Raw genomic sequence first — 19,262 nt, 5'->3', positions numbered from 1 at the left:
TAATGAAAGTAAGTTAAAAGCACATTGGCCTCCGAAGGGACTCTTTAGTGGGCAATGTAAATTAACCCCATTGCTAAGGGGGTGACTGATTGACTCATTAGTGTTTAGCTCACACTTCCAATGTACTATGTACTATGGTCTAAAGGAATTAGCCAAACAGGCTGATGTGGTAAACTATCGAAGGTGGATTTGTAGAGACATACAACTACAAGAAGTCCTGTCAGGGAAGTACACCGTAGTGACCAACATACTCTTAGTCCTTAAGCAAACAGGTTCCGGAGAACCGCCTGTCCGAAAGCCGTATCCGACCTGGAGCCGGCATCGAAACAGTAATGCTTGCAGAAAGCGGATGGAGTGGCCCATGTGGCCGCCCTGCTTATGACCTGCCAGGGGACATGGCGCTGAAAGGCGATGGCCGTTGCCTTGGCCCTGAGTGCGTGGGCGTGCATGTTGGCCGGAAGCGGTTTGTGCTGGCCATCGTACACTTCTTTGATGGCCGAGACCATCCAGCGGGATATGGAAGCCTTGGAGGCCCGATAGGCTGGTCATGAGCCTCTGAAAGTGACAAACAGGGCGCCCGATTTGCGGAAGCCCTTGGTCCTGTCCAAGTAAAATTTCAGGGCACGCCCGACATCCAGGCAGTGCAGCACTCTGTGCTGCGTCCTTGGGATCGGCAAAAAACGTAGGAAGGACTATTTCCTCGTTCATGGTGAAGGCAGACTGCACCTTGGGCATAATGCTTGGTGTGCCCACAGGACTACTTTTTCCCTGTGAAAGGTAGTATTGGTTTCGAGGCGCCCAGCGCCTGGATTTCGCTGACTCTACAAGCCGAGGTGAGGCCGCCTAGTAAGATGGTGACCAGCCTGATGTCCGCCGATGCCATTGGCTCGAACGGTTTGTGCGCGAGGGCGCCCAAGACTAGGTTGAGGTCCCACACCAGGTGCTGCTTCTTGACAGGCGGGTAGAGCCTTGCGAGCCCTGTCAAATGTTTCTTGACGATACGATTGGAGGAGGAGAAGAAGATACCCTCCTCGGAGTTCCTGTAAGCTCCGATGGCTGCGAGGTACGTACGGTAAGTGTTAACCTGAACGCCACAGTGGGCGAGATGCGCAGAGAAGGAGCACGTTGTCCAAAGTACATGCCAGGGGATCGATTTATTTGGAATCTGCCCAGTGGCAGAATCTGGTCCATTTGCTTTTATTCTGGGTCCTGGTAGCCTTGCTCCTTGCGCCCTGTATGATTTCCAGATTAGCCTTGAGAGGCTGAGGTGCCGCAGCGTTACCACGCTCAGGTACCACGCTGTGAGGGCTAGTTTCTGTGGCACGGGGTGGATGACTTGCTGTGCCAGAAGATGTGCTGGGCCTGTGGGGAGGGGAAACGGGCATCTCAGAGAGTCTGAGCAGCTCCGAAAACCTTGGCCTGGCCGGCCACTATCGAGCCATTCAAATGATGTTGAGTTGGCGAGACTCCTTGATTTTTCAAATTACTCTGAATCAGCGGTGTGGGCGTGAAGACGTAAGCCCTCATGCCGTTCCACTGAAGCTGAAATGAGTCACCCAGGGAGCTGGGGATCTGTCCCTGCCAGGAGGCGAACTGAGGGAACTTCTTGTGCCAGGCGGCAAAGAGATCCACTTGGGGATGACCCCACCTGTTGAAGATCTCCTGAATAACTAGGTAGTTTAGTTACCACTTGTAATTGTCTGGAGGTGGATTGCCGTGAGGTAGATGTCGTTTTCCAGCGCCCACTTCCACATGCCGATTGCCAGTCTGCACAGAGGATGGGATCTGGTGCCTCCCTGCTTGTTGACATAGTACATGCTGTTTGAGTTGTCTGTCTGGATGAGGACAACCTTGCCCCTGAGAAGTGGTAGGAATGCCCCGAGCGCTAGCCAGGAGTTCAACTCTAGCCAATCTATGTGGTATTCCTGCTCCTGTGGAGTCCAGGTGTCGTAGAACGAGAGATAGAGGAATCTGTGGTGACGGTGGCCTTCGGGATGGGCGGCCGAAAGGGTTTGCCCGTCCGTAGGTTGCAGTCCCTGGACCACCATGTTAGGTCCGAGTAGAGGGATGGAGGAACATTGATCATCTTGGATTGAGAACCCCGCTCTTGGTTCCATGAGGCTGTGAAGTGCAGCAGAATCTTCCTCATCCTCAATCTCGTGTGGGGGACGGCTAATAGGACCGCCGCCAATAGACCCAGGAGATGTTGGTACCACCATGCCGAGGTCACCCCTCTGCTGAGGAAGTTGGTGGTGGCCCTCTTGATGGCAGAGATCTTGTCCTCCGATGGAATACCTTTTCGGAGCATGTGTCCCAGATGAGGCCCAAGAATGTCAGTCTGTGTGGGCTGCAGCTGTGACTTATTGAGATTGAGCGAGAAGCCCAGATTGTGCGGTGTGTTCATAAGGGCATGGGAAGAGTGGTGAACCGCTTCCGGAGATGTAGCCCTGACGAGTCAGTCGTCGAAGGCATGAGTAGATGTGGAGGCCATGCGCTATGAGGAGGTCCGCCACCGTATTCATGAGCCTGGTAAACACCCTGGGGGCCAAAAGGAAGGACCTTGTATTGAAAATGGTAGCCCATGATCCTGAAAGGAAAGAACAATGGGGCTGCCAAATCGGGACATCTAGGTACGCGTCCTTGAGATCCAGGGAGCACATCCAGTCTCCCTTGCACAATGTCTCTGCTATAAAAGGTGGCGTAACCATTTTGAATTTTTGCAGGGTTAAGGAGAGATTGATGGTGGAAAGGTCCAGCACAACTGTCAGGCCCGCCTGGTTCTTCTTCTGAATGGCGAAAATCCTGGAGTAAAAGCCCTAGCCTCACTGGGACTTCCTCCACTGCCTGGCTCTCTACGAGTGACCGGATCGCCGCCAAAAGTGTTGCTGCCCCAACCTGTGGGAGTGGACGGTAGGAGGGAGGAGAAACTGGGATAGGGCGGCAGTACCCCATGGATACTACAGAGAGGATCCAGTGGTCTGAAATTCTGGTGCCAGAAATGTGTGTTAAGAACAAACCTGCCCCCCACTGGAGACATGTGGACCAGAAGGGGCGTGTCATGCCGGCTTTCCCTCAGAGGCTGTCGTGGAGGAGGAGGGTCTGGAAAAAGCCCTTACCACCCCCCATTTTGATGTTTGCGCCGGTTCTGAGACGGCGATCGGTCCGGCTGCCTGGATCTCCGTTCCTGGAAGCCGCGGAACCCTCCATACGTACGCTCCCAGTCAGAGCGCTGCTGTCAGTGGGTGTACGACTTGGGCGCGGTCTTTGTCAAGATGGATAAAGATTAAAGCGTGCCAAGTTGTGGGAAACCCAACCCCATGCTCCCTGCAGGCGCCGCTCATGGCGCTCTGCGGGGCGGACAACTGAGGAAAGGGATCCGTAAACACTGGGAGCCGGTAGGCCTAGCGACCTTGGGAGATATTTGGCAAGAGGGGAAGGCACTGGATTTCCAAATGATACAAAACAAAGGGGGGTCTGGGAATCTCTCTACCAGCACGAACACAGCCCAATGACCTGTTCTTGGGTGAATAACCCCTGGGAGAGACTCGACCAAGTCTTTAGCTCACTGTCCCTTTCACAGAGAAGAAATTTCCCCGCATATCAGCCTTTGTCCTGCCCAGGGGCAGTCCAGCGCCGAAATGCTAGGCAATTCTCCTCTGAACAAGAGTACCATCAGTAACCCCATACACGTGTTTCAGCCTTGTTGGGCATCATCAGTGAGGTGAAACTGGTGCCTCTCTAAGAACAGTGAGCAAGGGGTCCACGTCTGGATCGCCCTGTTAACTTAGGGTGAAACCCAAAGTTAATTAATGCAAAACAAAGGGGAGTCTGGGAGTCTCTCTACCAGCACGAACACAGCCCAATGACCTGTTCTTGGGTGGGGCAGTCCAGCGCCTAGCATTTCGGCGCTGGACTGCCCCAGGGCAGGACAAAGGCTGATATACAGGGAAATTTCTTCTCTGTGAAAGGGACAGTGAGCTAAAGACTTGGTAGAGTCTCTCCCAGGGGTTATTCACCCAAGAACAGGTCATTAGGCTGTGTTTGTGCTGGTAGAGAGATTCCCAGACCCCCCCTTTGTTTTGCATTAATTAACTTTGGGTTTCACCCTAAGTTAACAGGGCGATCCAGACGTGGACCCCTTGCTCACTGTTCTTAGAGAGGCACCAGTTTCACCTCACTGATGATGCCCAACAAGGCTGAAACACGTGTATGGGGTTACTGATGGTACTCTTGTTCAGAGGAGAATTGCCTAGCATTTCGGCGCTGGACTGCCCCAGGGCAGGACAAAGGCTGATATGCAGGGAAATTTCTTCTCTGTGAAAGGGACAGTGAGCTTAAGACTTGGTAGAGTCTCTCCCAGGGGTTATTCACCCAAGAACAGGTCATTAGGCTGTGTTTGTGCTGGTAGAGAGATTCCCAGACCCCCCTTTGTTTTTCCAAATGATAGTTGACGAAACTGGGGTACACTCGGGGCAATACATCACTTACACTAGAATAATTAAACGGGTGAAAGAAAGGTGGTCCGAAATAGCACTAGCATAACAACTCGACACTGCCATAGAAACGATGTATAATATCTCGGAGGGAGGGCAAGAGGTATCCAGGATTTACGAACTGGTGATGTCTAGAGTAGGTAAGGAGTTGCTCCAACTAAGGCTGGACAGGGAGGAGGAAGCAGGGTTACTTATGCAAGACGGGCAGTGGAAAAGAGCCCAAAGATACCATAAAAAAGGTATCTAGGAACGTGAGGCTGCAGCAGATCCAGTTATAGGTCACCCACAGGGCATACATGACCCCCCCAAAGGATCGCCAGATTTGGTGGTACTGAAGTATAAAAATGCCCCAAGTGTGGAGAGGTGGATGCCGGGATGATACATGTGTTCTGGGCGTGTCCGGAGGTGGGAAAATTCTGGGAGGAAGTCAATCTAAGACTAACTGAAAAGGGAATTAAGCTAGACGTGGAATCCGTGTGGGCATGTATATTGGGGGGCGGGGGGTATTTACCAGACCACGCAACCTGAAACACGTTTGCAAACTCAAGGACCTGGTTTACATTCTGGCCAAAAGGAGAATAGCCATGGGCTGGAAAGTACCTCACAGACCCAGGATAGAGGTATAGTGGAACGATCTCCTGGAATGGGCAGATGCTGAGACAGTTGTATGGTATGAGGCAGCCAAGAGGGGAGGATGATCAAGTGCGCCCTCTGATATCTTGGAGACAAATGGTAGCCACATTGTCGGGATCTTCCCATACTAATTCCAGTGAATATGACAAGTCCAAGAACGATGAAGGGGACTAGCCCCAAGGGAAAGGTAATCCGAGGAACTGTGGTGCAAGCTCGAGTTAAAATGGGGGGTGGGGCGAACACTAATTAACATGTAAATGACTTCTAAGAAGCTTGTAAACGGAAATGGCGGGTGTGATGGTTATTTTTTGTTTGTTGTAAAAATCAATAAAAAATATTTATTAAAAAAAATGGATAAAGATTTGGCCGTTTGTGAGCTGTTTCTTCTTGTCCAGCTCTTTGTCCGTGGTGGAGTGGAATAGGTTCCCTCCCCCCCCCCCCCAACCCTCTCGAACGTTAGATCAAATATGCGTTCCTGGACGCCAAGGTTGAATTTCATTGCCCGGAGCCAGGCTGTCCTTCTCATGTCCATGGCGATACAGATGGCACGGCCAGAGGGGTCAATATGGGACACGGTGGATTCCATGAGGTCCTGCGCCACCAGCTTGGCCTCAGCGAGCCCCGCCTTAAAATATGATTGGCTCTGCGTAGGGAGTTCCGGGGGGAAGTCAGCGATTTACCGCCATAACCTTTGGTTAGCGGCCGCCAGCATGGCTTCTGCGTTGGCCTGACGAAGATGCAAGGATGCGTTGGAATAAAGTTTCTTGCTGTACGCCTCCAAGATCTTCTCTTCCTTGCCTAGCAGCACCACAGAGGAGGAGGCTGAGGACGACTGAGGGTTGGAGTATAGTGATGCCGCAGCGATCACAGTGGAGTGTGGCGGAGGACAGGCCAAGAGCAAGAGTATATCCCCCTCCATCTGCATGTACTTGGCGTCCAGGCGCCGATTGACTGGCTGGGCTGAGTGGGGCTTGAGCCAACCCTTCTTGGTCAGGGAGACTACATGGGTTTGCAGTGGAATCCCTGTTTTGGCACAGGGGCGTTGAGTGAGGACTTCAACCAGAATCCACTCTGCCGGCTGCTCAACCTCGGGTTGGGGTAGGCCCAGATACTCTGCCAGTCCTGCAAGACTTTTGTGGAAGGCCCTGGCTGAGGATGGCGTATAAGGATCCTCCTCCTCATCCGTATCCTGTGGATCAGGAGGATCCTGCGGAGGTGGAGGAGTAGTTGGCGCCGGAGGCTGGGGTACAGGAACCGCGGACGGAGGCTGAGAAGGTGGTGGAGGCTGGTACTGAGCTGCCTGAGGAATCAACGGGGGAGCCGGCGGCAGCGGCTGCGCCAGGGGTGCCAGCGGAGGTGCTTGTGGTGCCGCTAGTATCGTAGGGGGGGCCTTCCCTGATGGCGTCCTTGAGGATAACCCCCAACCGAGGTGACTTCATGAGCCGAGGAACCTCTCCAAGTACCTCTCTTCACTGGCCGTAGAGGTGGCAGTGGGAACTGATGGGGTAGACGGGAACTGCTGGAGCAGCAGCATACCCTGCCCACATGGACGCAGTGGGAAGCTGCCCTGCGCATCAGAGGGATAGGCTGTAGGCCACGTACCTGGTTGAGGCCAGTCCCACCTTGACACACATTCTTTGCCGAATTCCTGGAATGGCGCAGGACTGGTGCCTTTGTCTGGCGCTGCGGCCATCTTATCGAGCTGCCTGCCACGTGCCTGTGATGTGTTGCTCGGCGGGCCCAAGCTCCTCCAAGACTCTTGCGTGTGGATCACAAAGGCTACCCTGCTCTCGGGCCTAGGCCCGGTAGGTTTGACACCCTCAACCCGGGGGTCGATCGAGCTGTGTTTGGGCACCCCCCCTCAGAAGTATTGCCGGTACAAGGGCGTAGCCCCTCGGCCATATTGCTGGTACAAGGGCAGAGCCCCTCGGATGACAATCCGGTACGAGAACCTTCCGGTCCCTCAAAACTACCACCGGGAGGATCCAAGGATCCCTCCGCCTGAAAGCCAGTAGCTGCAGCAGCCACGGTGCACGTGCTGGTATAAGGACCTGACCGGTCCCTCCCGCGCAGGAGAGTCCTTGGGAAGGAGTCTCCTTTGCGGGGTGCGATGGAGAATAGCGGCCCTACCTTGGGCTTGGCTCGATGTTTCACGAAGTTCTTGAGGTCCTCTGGAGGAGACTTCTGGAAGAGCTCCCTCCACCTGGCTAGACTGTTCTTCAGCACTTTGGAGGACAGCGAGCAACATGCTGTACAAGCTTGCCAACCGTGTTCTGGGCCAAGGCAACGTAGGCAGAGGGCATGGGGGTCTGAAGTTGGGAAGAGCCCGTTGCAGGATGGACACCTGCTGAACCCTGTGGAAGTCGACATGTGCCGGAGAGGAGCGTGACGCCCGAGGAACGAGTACCTGAATGATAAAATGACAAAAGACAAAGAAGAAGTATCCGTACGGGAAATGACATGGCCGAAACCAAACCAAGGAGCGCAGGTGAATTCGGCCGTTCCAGTCGACGTGGAAAAGGGGACTTAGGTGTGGTGCCTAAGGGCGAAGTCAGGGCAGGGCATGCTCCCTGGGCCGCACCCCCGAGCACCTCTAAATTCAAAGGGGAAGAAGGTTTTTTCTGGTAAACCAGGCAGGTTGCTGGCCTGGTTATATAAGAGTGAGACACCCAGATCAGCAATTAGGGCGGTGCAAGGGAGGGATGGACAAATACCACGTACCCAGGAAGGGGTAAACAAAGGCTTCCTAGAGTTCTACCAGAGACTGTACACAGACGCAGGTGAGGGAGAAGAGATTGATGTGGTAGAGACATTGGAAAACATCAGCCTTCCTGAACTAGAGGCGGTGGAGAGGGAGAACTTTGAGGTACCAATTACGCTGGAGGAATTGGAAGCAGTGATCAAACTCTTGCCTACTAGTAAGGCTCCTTGGGCAGACTGGCTCCCTAGTGAGTTCTATAAAACATACAAAACAGTGTTGCTCCCCCCCACTATTGGCAATGCTAAATGAAGCATTAGATAAGGGGTTACCAGAATCTCTGAGGGAAGCAATTATCCTCCCGCTCCTTAATCCTAATAAACCATGCATGGATTGCGGGTCATACATGCTTAATCAGGATAGCAAGATACTCGCGGCAGTGCTAGCGAATAGGCCGAGACCGGTTATCCATAAACTCATACATCCGGACCAGACCGGATATGTCCCACACAGAAATATATCCGACAATCTCAGAAAACTCCATCATGCGATAGAACAATCAGAAAAGGACCCCCAGGAGGTTGCAATAATCTCATTAGACGCAGTGAAGGCCTTTGACTCAGTCAAATGGCCCTGGCTGATAGCGGCCTTGAAAGAATATGGAGTTGGGCCTACATATCTAAGGTGGGCCCAATTGTTGTATAGTGCTCCACTGGCTCGAGTCTAGACTGGGGCGACCATCTCAGATCGATGGCAACTTAGTAGGGGAACCAGACAGGGATGCCCATGGTCGGCGATGCCGTTTATTTTGGCACTAGAACCTCTGGCGATATATTTAAGGCAACAATATGGCGAGGTGGGGATTAGTACGAAGGGAGGGCAACATCTTATATCAATGTATGCAGATGATATGCTGCTGTATCTGAAATATCCAGAAGAAATCTTACAATATATTTTACAAGTAATGAAACTGTTTGCAACACTGTCTGGTATAGCAGTAAAACCAGAGAAATCATGTCTATTCCCCCTGGGTAAATATAAAGGGATACCACAGAAGCAACTGCCGGTGTTACCAATACAATGGGAGACCGGGACTTTGAGATACCTAGGGATTGATGTATACCACAACGTCGAGACCAAACACAAACTGAACACAGAGAAGGCGGTAGCTAACATTGAAAACAGCACAAGTTTTTAGGGCAAAGGTCCCTCAGACTATGATGGGAAGAGTGGTACTGTTAAAGATGGCGGTGTTTCCTAGATTGTTGCACTACTTTAATATACCATACAGGATACCCAAACAACTCTTTGTTAACATTCAGAGCATATGCAGGGGGTTTTTATGGCACAACACTAGGAACAGACTACAGAATACATATAACCAGAGAGGCATTAAGGTGCCCAACTTCGAGATTTATTATCTGGCCAGCCAATTACAATATGCGGCGAGGTGGTTATCAGACGACTCCACATCAGAGTCCAGACTACTGAGGGCCGAGATTGCCCCATTTTTCTTCAAGGAATGGATATGGGTGCCGAAATCACAAGGGGGAGGGTCAAGGCGTTAGACTTAGGATGGAGGCTTTGGCAAAGAGCCTGTCGGGCCATGGATAACCCACATGTTTTAACTTACGCGGTCTGGGAAATCCTCCCACCATACATGCCCACAGGGAATCCACATCTAGCCCGATCTCTTTCTCCGCCAGTCTGACTGACTTTCCAGCACTGTTGCTGGCCAGGTGTCTTTTATCCTCCGCAGCAATCTAGTATACGTAATATGTTGTACCCGGTGTAAGCCGGTGTCTTCCACTAGTGTACTGAACTCCTCCGCCTTCCCCTCCTGCCACACATGTCCCAATGTCGCTATGCCTATCGGTTCCCGTGTTTCCAGACTATCTTTCGTAATTGTTCATCCACTCCGTTCAGTGCCACTAGATTGCTGTGGAGAATAAAAGACACCAGGCCAGCGACAGTGCTGGAAAGTCAGCCGGACACGGCCGTAGAAACATTTCATGATGTGTCTGATGGAGGCCATGAAATATCCCGAATCCATGAACTATTGATGTCGAAAGTGGGAAAGGAGGCGACCCAGTTGAGACGGGATTGATAGAGGAAGCCGGGGAATCCATGAGCGATGGGTTGTGGCTGAGGGAACAGAGATACCACAAAAAAGTGTCCAGGAACGCAAGGTTGCAACAAATTCAGTTATATGTCACCCACAGAGCGTACATGACCCCTCTGAAGATTGCAAGGTTTAAGAATGCAGGAACACAAACATGTCCTAAATGTGGGCAGGAGAACGCGGGCTTGATACACATGTTCTCGGCATGTACTGAAATAAGGGGATTATGGGAGGAGATAGCACACCTCATGGCGCAGAAAGAGATCAGGCTAGATGTGGATTCCATGTGGGCAGGTATGGTGGGAGGATTTCCAAGACTGCTTAAGTTAAAACATGGGAGTAAACTCAAAGACCTAGCTTATATACTTGCAGTGCAGAGTAGCCATGAACTGGAAGGCAAGCCAAAGACCAAAGGTCGAAGTATGGTGGCATGATCTTTGTAAATGGGCAGATGCAGAGACGGTTGTGTGGAGCGAAGCAGCCAATAGAGGTGGGGAGGAGGAAGCAGAGACATTGATGGCCTGGAGACACTTAGTAGCCAGGATCTGTCCGGACCGGCCCAGATGATGTTGATTCCTCAGAGGGAGAAGGGATAGAGGTGTCCTCAGATAAAGTAGTAAATGGTGGTGGTGTGGTTAGGCTCGGGTTAGGGGAGAAGGGGAGATGGTGAACGCAACATAGGAACTGTACATGAGACTTGAAGCATACAATTGTTGTTCAATGGTGGGTTTGTGGCTTTGTTGGTTGTTAAATCGATAAAAATTGTTTTAAAAAAAAGGTTTTTTGATGAAAAAAGTTCCGTCTCCCATCCCTTGGAAGAGACATTTTTGCAGTATGGAGGAAAGGGGACGGGACGTAAGAGTACAAGAAGCCCTGGCAGGAGAGAATACCAGGCCATCAAACGTGTGTGAAAACAAGAAGCACTGGCAGGAGAATATACCAGGCAATCACAAGTGTGTAAAATATGAGGAAACAAACCCTGGCAGGAAACAAACCCTGGCAGGAGGGTATACCAGGTATCCAGACAACCTAAAGGCCAAAGATAAATATATATGACTGATAAAGAACAAGAGAAAATGCGAGAACTATTATGGTCAATAAATTGTGAACAAGAATCCAGAGGAAGGGAGACACCCTTTGGGTTACGGAACAATATCCTTGTGAGACTTAGTTATTACTTTTTGGACACTTTTGAAACACTGAAGGCCACAGACATCATCCTTTTCACCTTAAGATGTATGTCATTAGAATGTGATGGTCAGAATAATACTGTTTTGTTTCGGACATTCTGACACTGACAGATACTTAGTTTTCAGTTTAGGTAAAGAAACAAGTCTAGTACAGTGACCGCAAGGCATTTTCCCAACACCTTTTATTTTATCAACTAAAGTCTTTAGCCAAAACCATGTCTAAATTGTGTCTGGCTGTCATTTCTGACCATTCCCACTAAGCAATTACTGTTCAAATCCCTACAGATCACAACATTGAAAAATGGTGTTCGAAAGGGTGGTTGGCATACAATTTCCAGAGAGTCAAGTAGCTCAGACAATGAAATGTTTTTAGTATTAAATGAAATGTTAATCAGCAACAATTGTTTCATATTTGGAATTTTTTTAGCATCCCAACTCTTATTTGAATAAAGGCATTTGGGCGCTCCATTACATTGCATCAATGCCAAGCCCAGAGCGGATTCCAGTCACCAGCCCCAAAATAGGGCTACCCTTACACCCTTTAATAGCTATATTAGGGTGCAAATCATAACCATCATGAGCTGGAGATTCAGTGAGCCAGGTTTCCTGTACAACAAACATTTCAGAGGCCTCCAAATTAAAACTGCTACTATGAATTAGATGAGGAAATGATTTTAAAATCCTGAAACTGTGGCATGGCTTGATGTTATTCCACATGACTGGATATGGGTTGTAGAGTTCTAGCCAACCAGCTAGCTACACAAATAGTTCGATTCTTGGATTTCAGGTAGCTGAATCTGCCTTTTAGTTTGGGAATCCTTAAAACGGGTTACCTGAAACCTCAGCACCTGCCTTTCCTGCAAAGATTGCAGCCGATTACGAACTAATGCCACAGACTGTGGGTTCAAGTCATTTTATATTATGGGAAAATAGCATTTGGTCAGCTGTAGCCAAAGGTCTTGCTGACACAAATGTAGAGTTAACGTGAAGAACAACTGGATCTAATTTGCTAGCACTTACACAACTCCACTTGGGCCATATCGCTGGAGCAGCCCAGCAAGAAAGTACTTTAACAGGAGGAGCAGGTTTCCTCTTTTGAAGATTACATCTTCGTTCACAATCAGTAATTTCTCAAGAAGGAGACAGGACGTGCTGGGCATATTATGGACTTTTTGCTGTATTTTTTCATGGAACTGGGTTTCTAAGTAAGCTCTCAATGCTTCACCTTTATTTACCAATGCCGCGTTCAAAAGCCAGTTCGCCTTGTGGTTGCACTAGGGATGGATTTCACTTCACCCTTTGCCTCTTTCAGTCAGGGATCAGACAGTCTCCAAGGAGAGGGAGGCTTTTAGCCATTATAGGACCACCTACTCGCTGTTGCTTTGACAAGAAAGCCTCCACTGAATATACCAATAAGTAAAGAGTTACACTGATCCAACTCCTTTCCTCAGGCTGAGCTGCTTCTTGCCCGTTAGTTAATCAGGGTTTCACACCATTAACCTGCGGCACAGCTAGAGGGCCAACCCTTTTTAGGAGTCAACATATTTCACAATTTAGGTGATGCTGCAAGGCCAGAGTCTTTGGGAGGGAGCTTTAAATTACACAATAATTTACGTGATCCTCGATTTGTGGTCTTTTTTCTTGCTTTTTGTTATTTCGTGTTTTTCCCCCTAGGAGCAGTTGCTTTTGCTTCCTTTGATAGAAGATAAAGAAATTGAATTGCTCTTGTGGGACTTGGACATCCAGACACTGACCAGGTGTCAAGTTCTGTTGGTCAGCAGCTACCACTAGAGTTTACAGCACTGGGGAACAGCCTCAGATGGAAGATCTTGTGGCTTCACCCCTCTTCTGGCCATCCATTCTCTCGAGCTTGTTGAGCCAACAAGAAAGTAGAAACTAAAGGGGGACCCACTTCCAAGACCATCTAACCCTTCACAAGCCTCATCTCCACAGTTTCTACCCTCATTTCCAGTCTGAGCAAATATATAGCCCTTCAGGAGGGCCAACTTCGCATTTAAGTGAACAAGCATACCAATGCTCGTTCAAATTTATATTGATATTCTCATATAGTTTAACGAGTGAACTTAAGATGAAGTTCAAGGCAGAAATTGTTGTGGCGGCCAACAGAGGCAATGTTGCCTGGTCTGGAGATTTGTGTGAAAACAGAAGAATCTGATTATGCGAATGGCTGATTTCTCAATGCTGGGAAGTTGAAAATAAGATTTGGAGCGCCCTCTAAACCCTCCCCTGGGGCAGCTGGTTGTATACAAATTGTTCAAACTACAATTGTTCGAATCACACTTGACCCTTGCACAATTGACCGAATTGTGAAGGTCAATTGTTACATATATACATATATATATATATGGTCAATTGTGCAAAGGTCAATTCAGACCCTTGACTTTCGGTCAATTAGGTCATTCGAACAATTGTGGTTGAACAATTTGGGTAATACCGGGGCAGCTTCCCCTGTGGCGCTGTTAGTAATATCAGACAGCAAGGCATCAGTGAACAATTTGTGCGCTCCAATATTTCTACATCTGGTATTCTCCCATAACCAAGGGTGTACTTGCCTTTTGGCCTTCTTATACTTGGTCTATTGGAAATGAACGTAGTGGTTGCGCAGGAGGGTGTTTGAGCTGCAGCAGAAGATTAAACGAGCTAAGGAGTTTTAAGTTTGCATGGCTTTCGAGGAGATTTCTGCTTATCCCAGACCTAGGCCACAGACTCATTAGAATGATTTTCATTCGTAGTTGGATCAGGGCTCCACAGGGTCTGGGCACTGCTTATAGAGGGTGATGAACCATTTCCCAGTGTCATCATTTTTTTACTTCGAAACCCATAAGCAGCCATCCTGTATCACAGCAACGTCTACCGGACAAAGAAACGGACATCACTCACCTTCCTTTGGTAGCCTTCCGTGAGACTGCAGTTAGACTGCACTCGCTGTGCGCTCCGCATCCAGATTGTTTTTTTTTAAAAGGTGGTGTCACTTTGGTAATGGTGCGTGCACACCACAGCTCTCAGAAGCAACAAGTCAAGCCCACGGAAGTTAGACTGCACTCACCGCACTTTATATCATATTTTGTAAACCATATTAAACAAATTAACCGAATTGGCAGTAGTGATTTGGTAACTGTTTACACTTTAAGGCTTATTTTCACTGACCTTCTTGCCAGAATATCACTCATGTAAGAATACTTCAAATGTACTTAAACAACAAATGTCAGTTTTTCCAAGAGAACAAAAAAAAAAAAAAAAACACCTCACCTTCTGTAATATTTCAAGCCACACCAAATCAGACTGCACACCCGACATATTAGCAATATGTAACTTAAAGAGTAATGTTGAAATAATAGGTTAAATGATTAACTTACATGTCACAAGCTGAGCAATGATGGCATCGATCAGGTTTAATTAGTTGGCATCTGTCACAATATCGGATGGCTATATTTAAACAAAAATAAAATGTTTTCTTAACTAAGAAATTATCTATGATTTTCACAGCGTTTTAAAAAACCACAGGATCATTCAGGAATTATTGAAAAACAGATGTGCAAGGCAGTTACAAACAAAAGGTTCAGAGAGACTACCACATGAATGAAAACAAGACTATACTTACTGGTCTGAAATGTTCTCCAGGGTAGGCATCTTCGATAGGTACTGTATAATGATTTAGAATTTTTTCAGGGTGGGAAAAGGGCTGTAAACTAGGATTTTGATACATATTCTTTTTAAATATAATGACACCGACATTCTTTAGGCTGTATTACGATTCATCTTTGAGTGCCCATTTTAGTTACATGTTTTAATAGAAGTGGGAGAGGATAACTTCTTACTCTGGGAAGCAAACATGAAGATGGAAATGTTGCATAAGACTATTAACTCCTTTCTTCAATGTCCGATGTAGTCATACAAATCAAATAAGGATGTTGAAAGGGTGCCTTTACATTTGTTTAGATTGTTTTTAGTTAACATTTTACATATACACATCTACTCAAAATGTACGCAGTGGGCACCAGCCAACATTACAACAAAGAGCTTGCCTACACAAATATTGAAAATAGGCTGAAACATAAGTCACGTCCCCTTTTCCAGCCTACATCCCCATCATTGAGCGGGCCCATTAAGAGTAAAGAAAGTAATAAACATTCAAACCCAAGACATGAAAGTGTCCCATACATCTTCCACCCTTTGCCGGCCATGGTCCCCTTAAGCTGCACTCAATTAAGGCATGGTGTCTGTTCATTGTTTTGACAAGGTTTGGGAGAAGGTCCCAGTGCCTCATTATCACCCTGCTTGCATTAGGCAGAGACATTTTCCTTAATGGTTCAACAGTTGTCGCAGGGATTCTACCAGCTTTGATCTAGGAAGTTCCTAATTAAAAGAGCACCTTGTTCCATAGTCTTCACCAGAGTGGAGGGTGTGTGGGATATATTGACCCAACTCAGCTGTACTCCCCCCCCCCTCTCCCCCCATCACCAAGCTGCATTTCAGCATTAACAACAAAATGGCTGCGCTGGCTCCAGTAAGCACCATGGTCTCAAAACGGTTTTGCAGCGACAAAAAGATGGCTGCACCATCTTGCCAAGCACATATTGGGCAGAATGGAACAAGAAGGCACACTGAGGAAGCCTGCAAGTGTGTTCTTACATGTACAAAAGAAAGAGTGAAAAAGCAGCACTGCTTTGCTGAGAGCCCAAAGTCCCCATTGAAAAAGGAAACATTTCACCTTTAAAATTGATGCTGCTCTGACGCTATTTTCACCTGTGCTTCCTCAAACTACTGTTATTAATAAGGCGTGGTCTCTCCATTCATATCCCCTTTGCGCTTCAGCAAAACCAAGCATGACCCCTGAATGACAGGCCCTGTTAAACCAAATCTGAGAAAAATCCACAAAACCTTTATTTCAGCAGCACGGAAAAGCGCTTAACTTTTGCTACCAAGCGTCAAAATCACTGTTTGAAAAGAAATCATAGCTTTCTGTGCACATGCCAATTTCATGGAGACATTTGCCTTGTATTAACTGTTGTGTAAAACAAGCTGGCTACAGAACCATATTGGAAAGGCGGATGCAAAAAAACGATTTAAAAAAGAAATGCCAGCTTTCACCCCATGTGCTAAAATGGGCTTGTGCAAACTAAAGAAAAAAAAATCCCGTTTTAAAAATGAATGAAAGCTTGTCTGTGCCTGGCAATGTGAAGGCGTTGGCTGCTGGGAAACACATATGGGCTGTTTATTCAACAGGCTTGTTTTCTTTGATTCAGGAACAAATAAAAGAAAATAAAGGTTTTAAAACTGCCTTGGCCGGATTTTGCAAGCTCCCAAAAACAGGTTATTCCGGTTGGCAGAGCAAAGGCTTCCCCCAAAGAAAGGGAACCACCATAAACTTTCAGGTTTCTGCTGAGAGGATGCCAGAAACAAAAGGGCCTCTCAGTAGATACGAACACCTCCGTGATAATTACTAGGTTGGACAGAATCTGGTCTGGGCTGAGCCCTCTAACAATGGAACTTCCAGGACAAGGACATGTGGAAAAGAAAGTCACACTTCCTTGTGATTTCTACAGGAAGCTTCAAAGAAAATCTCCGGCACCCCCAGGTGAGGGGGTAGCCTTGGAAAGGCCTGCCTATACATGGAGAACAATACTGACATTTGTTTCCAAAGACTATTTATTAATAAAAATGTAAAGACTTTTATCGCTGCAGCAGGACTTTGTAAAAATGTGAAAATCTTGCAGTTTAAAAGTGATTTTGTCGTTTATAATTTGAGACATTGTAGAATTCACTGAGATCTTTGGGATAGAAATGGCAAAGATTTGGGGATTATAAGGAAAGTATCCATGATGCCATTGCGACGACCTTCACGTGGAGCAAGACGGTCAGGTGGTCTTGTGGACAGTGGTGAGAAAAAGGCATGTGACAACGGCTGGGTCCCAACATCCCACAAGCAAGAATGTCCGGCAATGGAGCAGTCCTGCAGATGGTGCGGCAAGCTCAACCACTTTGCAAGGATGTGCTGAGCGCCATGGCCCGGCCACAGGCTCCAACGCCACCACCGACTAGGCCATGCCAAATGAAAGTTGCCGCCCTTGAAACGGACCAAGCGCCATCACTCTCGTGCCTCGAGGGCGCAGTGGATCTCGAAGAAGCATTGTTTGTCTCTGCGACCTGCTTGCGTGAGGTCGGCACGCGTCGCAAGCCACAGTGTCTGGTGTGAGAAACCAAAGGGTGTCTCTCACTCGCTACTCCTCAGGGACTTGTCATCCAGGTGGCCAGGACACAGCCACTGCTTTTGGATCCAGTTCCTGGGGGTGGACCAGTGCGAGGGGAATCACCTGGGTGAGGGGTCTTTGGGGAGTGGCAGTGAGGCTCAGTATCCCCCCTCTTCTTTTCATCTACCCCATCCTATGTTTTTAGAATGTACCCAAGTCCCAACTCCCGCCAGCCCCTTTTTACACAAACACTGGGCAAAGGAAGAGGGTGACTAAGAGTAACCAGACTAAATGTCTCACATCTTACTGGACATGTCCCGTTAATCGGATTGGGGAAAGTCGGGCACTTTAACTTAAGTGCATACACCGGATATCAGTTAGCTCTCCTCACACAAATAAAAGACAATATTTTAGGATTTACCGAAGTCCCAACTCCACCCCTGCCTTTTACACACACACACACTGGGCAGAGAAAGAGTGTGACTAAGATTAACCAGACTAACTCGATCACATCGCACTGGACATGTCCCATTAATCGGGTCAGGCAAAGTCAGGCACTTTACCCTAAGTGCATACACCCGATACCAGTTAGCTCTTCTCACACAAATAAAAGGCAACACCTAAAGACACTCTGAGCAAGGCAGAACACAAGAACAAGCAGAACTTCCGGGACAAAGGCACACCTACTGGAGCAGAGCATAGGAGCAAGGGACGAGAGCAGTGGGCTAATAACCCCAAGGCTTCCCTACTGGAGGTCGTTGCTTCTGACAGACTGCGAAAGACACGTGGAGAAGGCCAGATCCCACAAGTGAAGATTCCATTGTGTTTCTAAGACGACAGCGACCCTCCTGGGTGAACAGCACAGTTGGGGAGGTGAGACCAAGCCGGTGGAACTGACCTCGACTCAAAAATTGGAAAACGCAAAACTAGAAAGAAGCGCACACAGCCGGTGAGCTGGCAAATGACCTGAGAGACTGGTGTGTGTTAAAGTGAATGAAGTAGCAACAACATATCACAAGTGAAGGCTGCATGGGTGTGGATGAGCTGCAAAGAAAGGCAGACCTGTGAATGAACTTTAAAGTAAAATGCAGCTGCGAGATCAGCAATACTAATTAACGGAGTGGTCCAGTTAAAGGAAGTAGCACATTCAAAAGTCTCAGTGAAAGGTACATGGTTTGAAGCTAAAAGGCAAATAAACAGCAAGAGTGAAAGTAAAATAGTGGAAGTTGAATCAAAGTGGTCCTGCGGTGGTCTGTAAGAAAGCCACGCATATTCAAAAGACTTCGACATCTGAAAGGGTTCCGAGCCCGATTGAGGGAGATCTGAAGTATTATAATCTTGGGGAAGGGAGCCCACCCACCCTTGCAACTTTGTGTTGAACTTTATCGGGCGAGGTCTGAGCCCAGCAGAGGGGGGCTTAGCAGAACTGTGTGGTGAAAGGTCTGAAACCGGCAGAGGGGAACCTTTGTGAACATTTTGGTTGAAACATACATTTTGAATTCCGAGAAAGACTAACGTGGAAGGCCAGACGAGCCTTGATCCATGGTTTTGAACTGTGTGCTGTGTTGGAAACATGGCCAGAGTACATCCTGCCTAAGAGGATTGCCTTACCCAGTGAGGCCCAACGTGGGGAGGAGAGCTGGTTCAGCCACAGTATCATTTGAACACTTATTTTTTTCTTTTACATACACCTTTGTACAAGAGATAGGACAGGCATTAGGTTTTGTTAGCATAAGCCATTTTGATTTGACAGATTTCACTAGGACTGTTTTGTTTATCGTCTGATGGTCGAGACTACTCCCATCTTAGTCATAGGGCAAAATAGGAGTTTCTCTAACCCCATCTTTTTCAATAAAGGTTTTTCAAATTGTATCCACTGAGTCAGTGTCAATACGTGTGATACCATGCCTTCCC

At 48.1% G+C, this 19,262-nt stretch overlaps 1 protein-coding gene across 2 annotated transcripts in view; it reads right to left on the bottom strand.

The window, feature by feature from the left end:
• ZDHHC20 (zinc finger DHHC-type palmitoyltransferase 20) overlaps positions 1-19,262 on the bottom strand; it is a 1,413,520-nt gene that overhangs the window by 908,548 nt on the left and 485,710 nt on the right. For both annotated transcript variants that reach the window (XM_069640342.1, XM_069640341.1), the window contains exon 5: positions 14,514-14,583. In XM_069640342.1, the coding sequence (XP_069496443.1) occupies positions 14,514-14,583 (70 nt within the window). The remainder of the gene's footprint in view (positions 1-14,513; positions 14,584-19,262) is intronic.

The sequence above is a fragment of the Ambystoma mexicanum genome, chromosome 7q (genome assembly GCF_040938575.1).
Source record: "Ambystoma mexicanum isolate Mex_15411 chromosome 7q, UKY_AmexF1_1, whole genome shotgun sequence".
NCBI lineage: Eukaryota > Metazoa > Chordata > Amphibia > Caudata > Ambystomatidae > Ambystoma > Ambystoma mexicanum.
The sequence above is the reverse complement of the archived record's forward strand: the minus strand, read 5'-3'. Positions and strand labels throughout refer to the sequence as shown.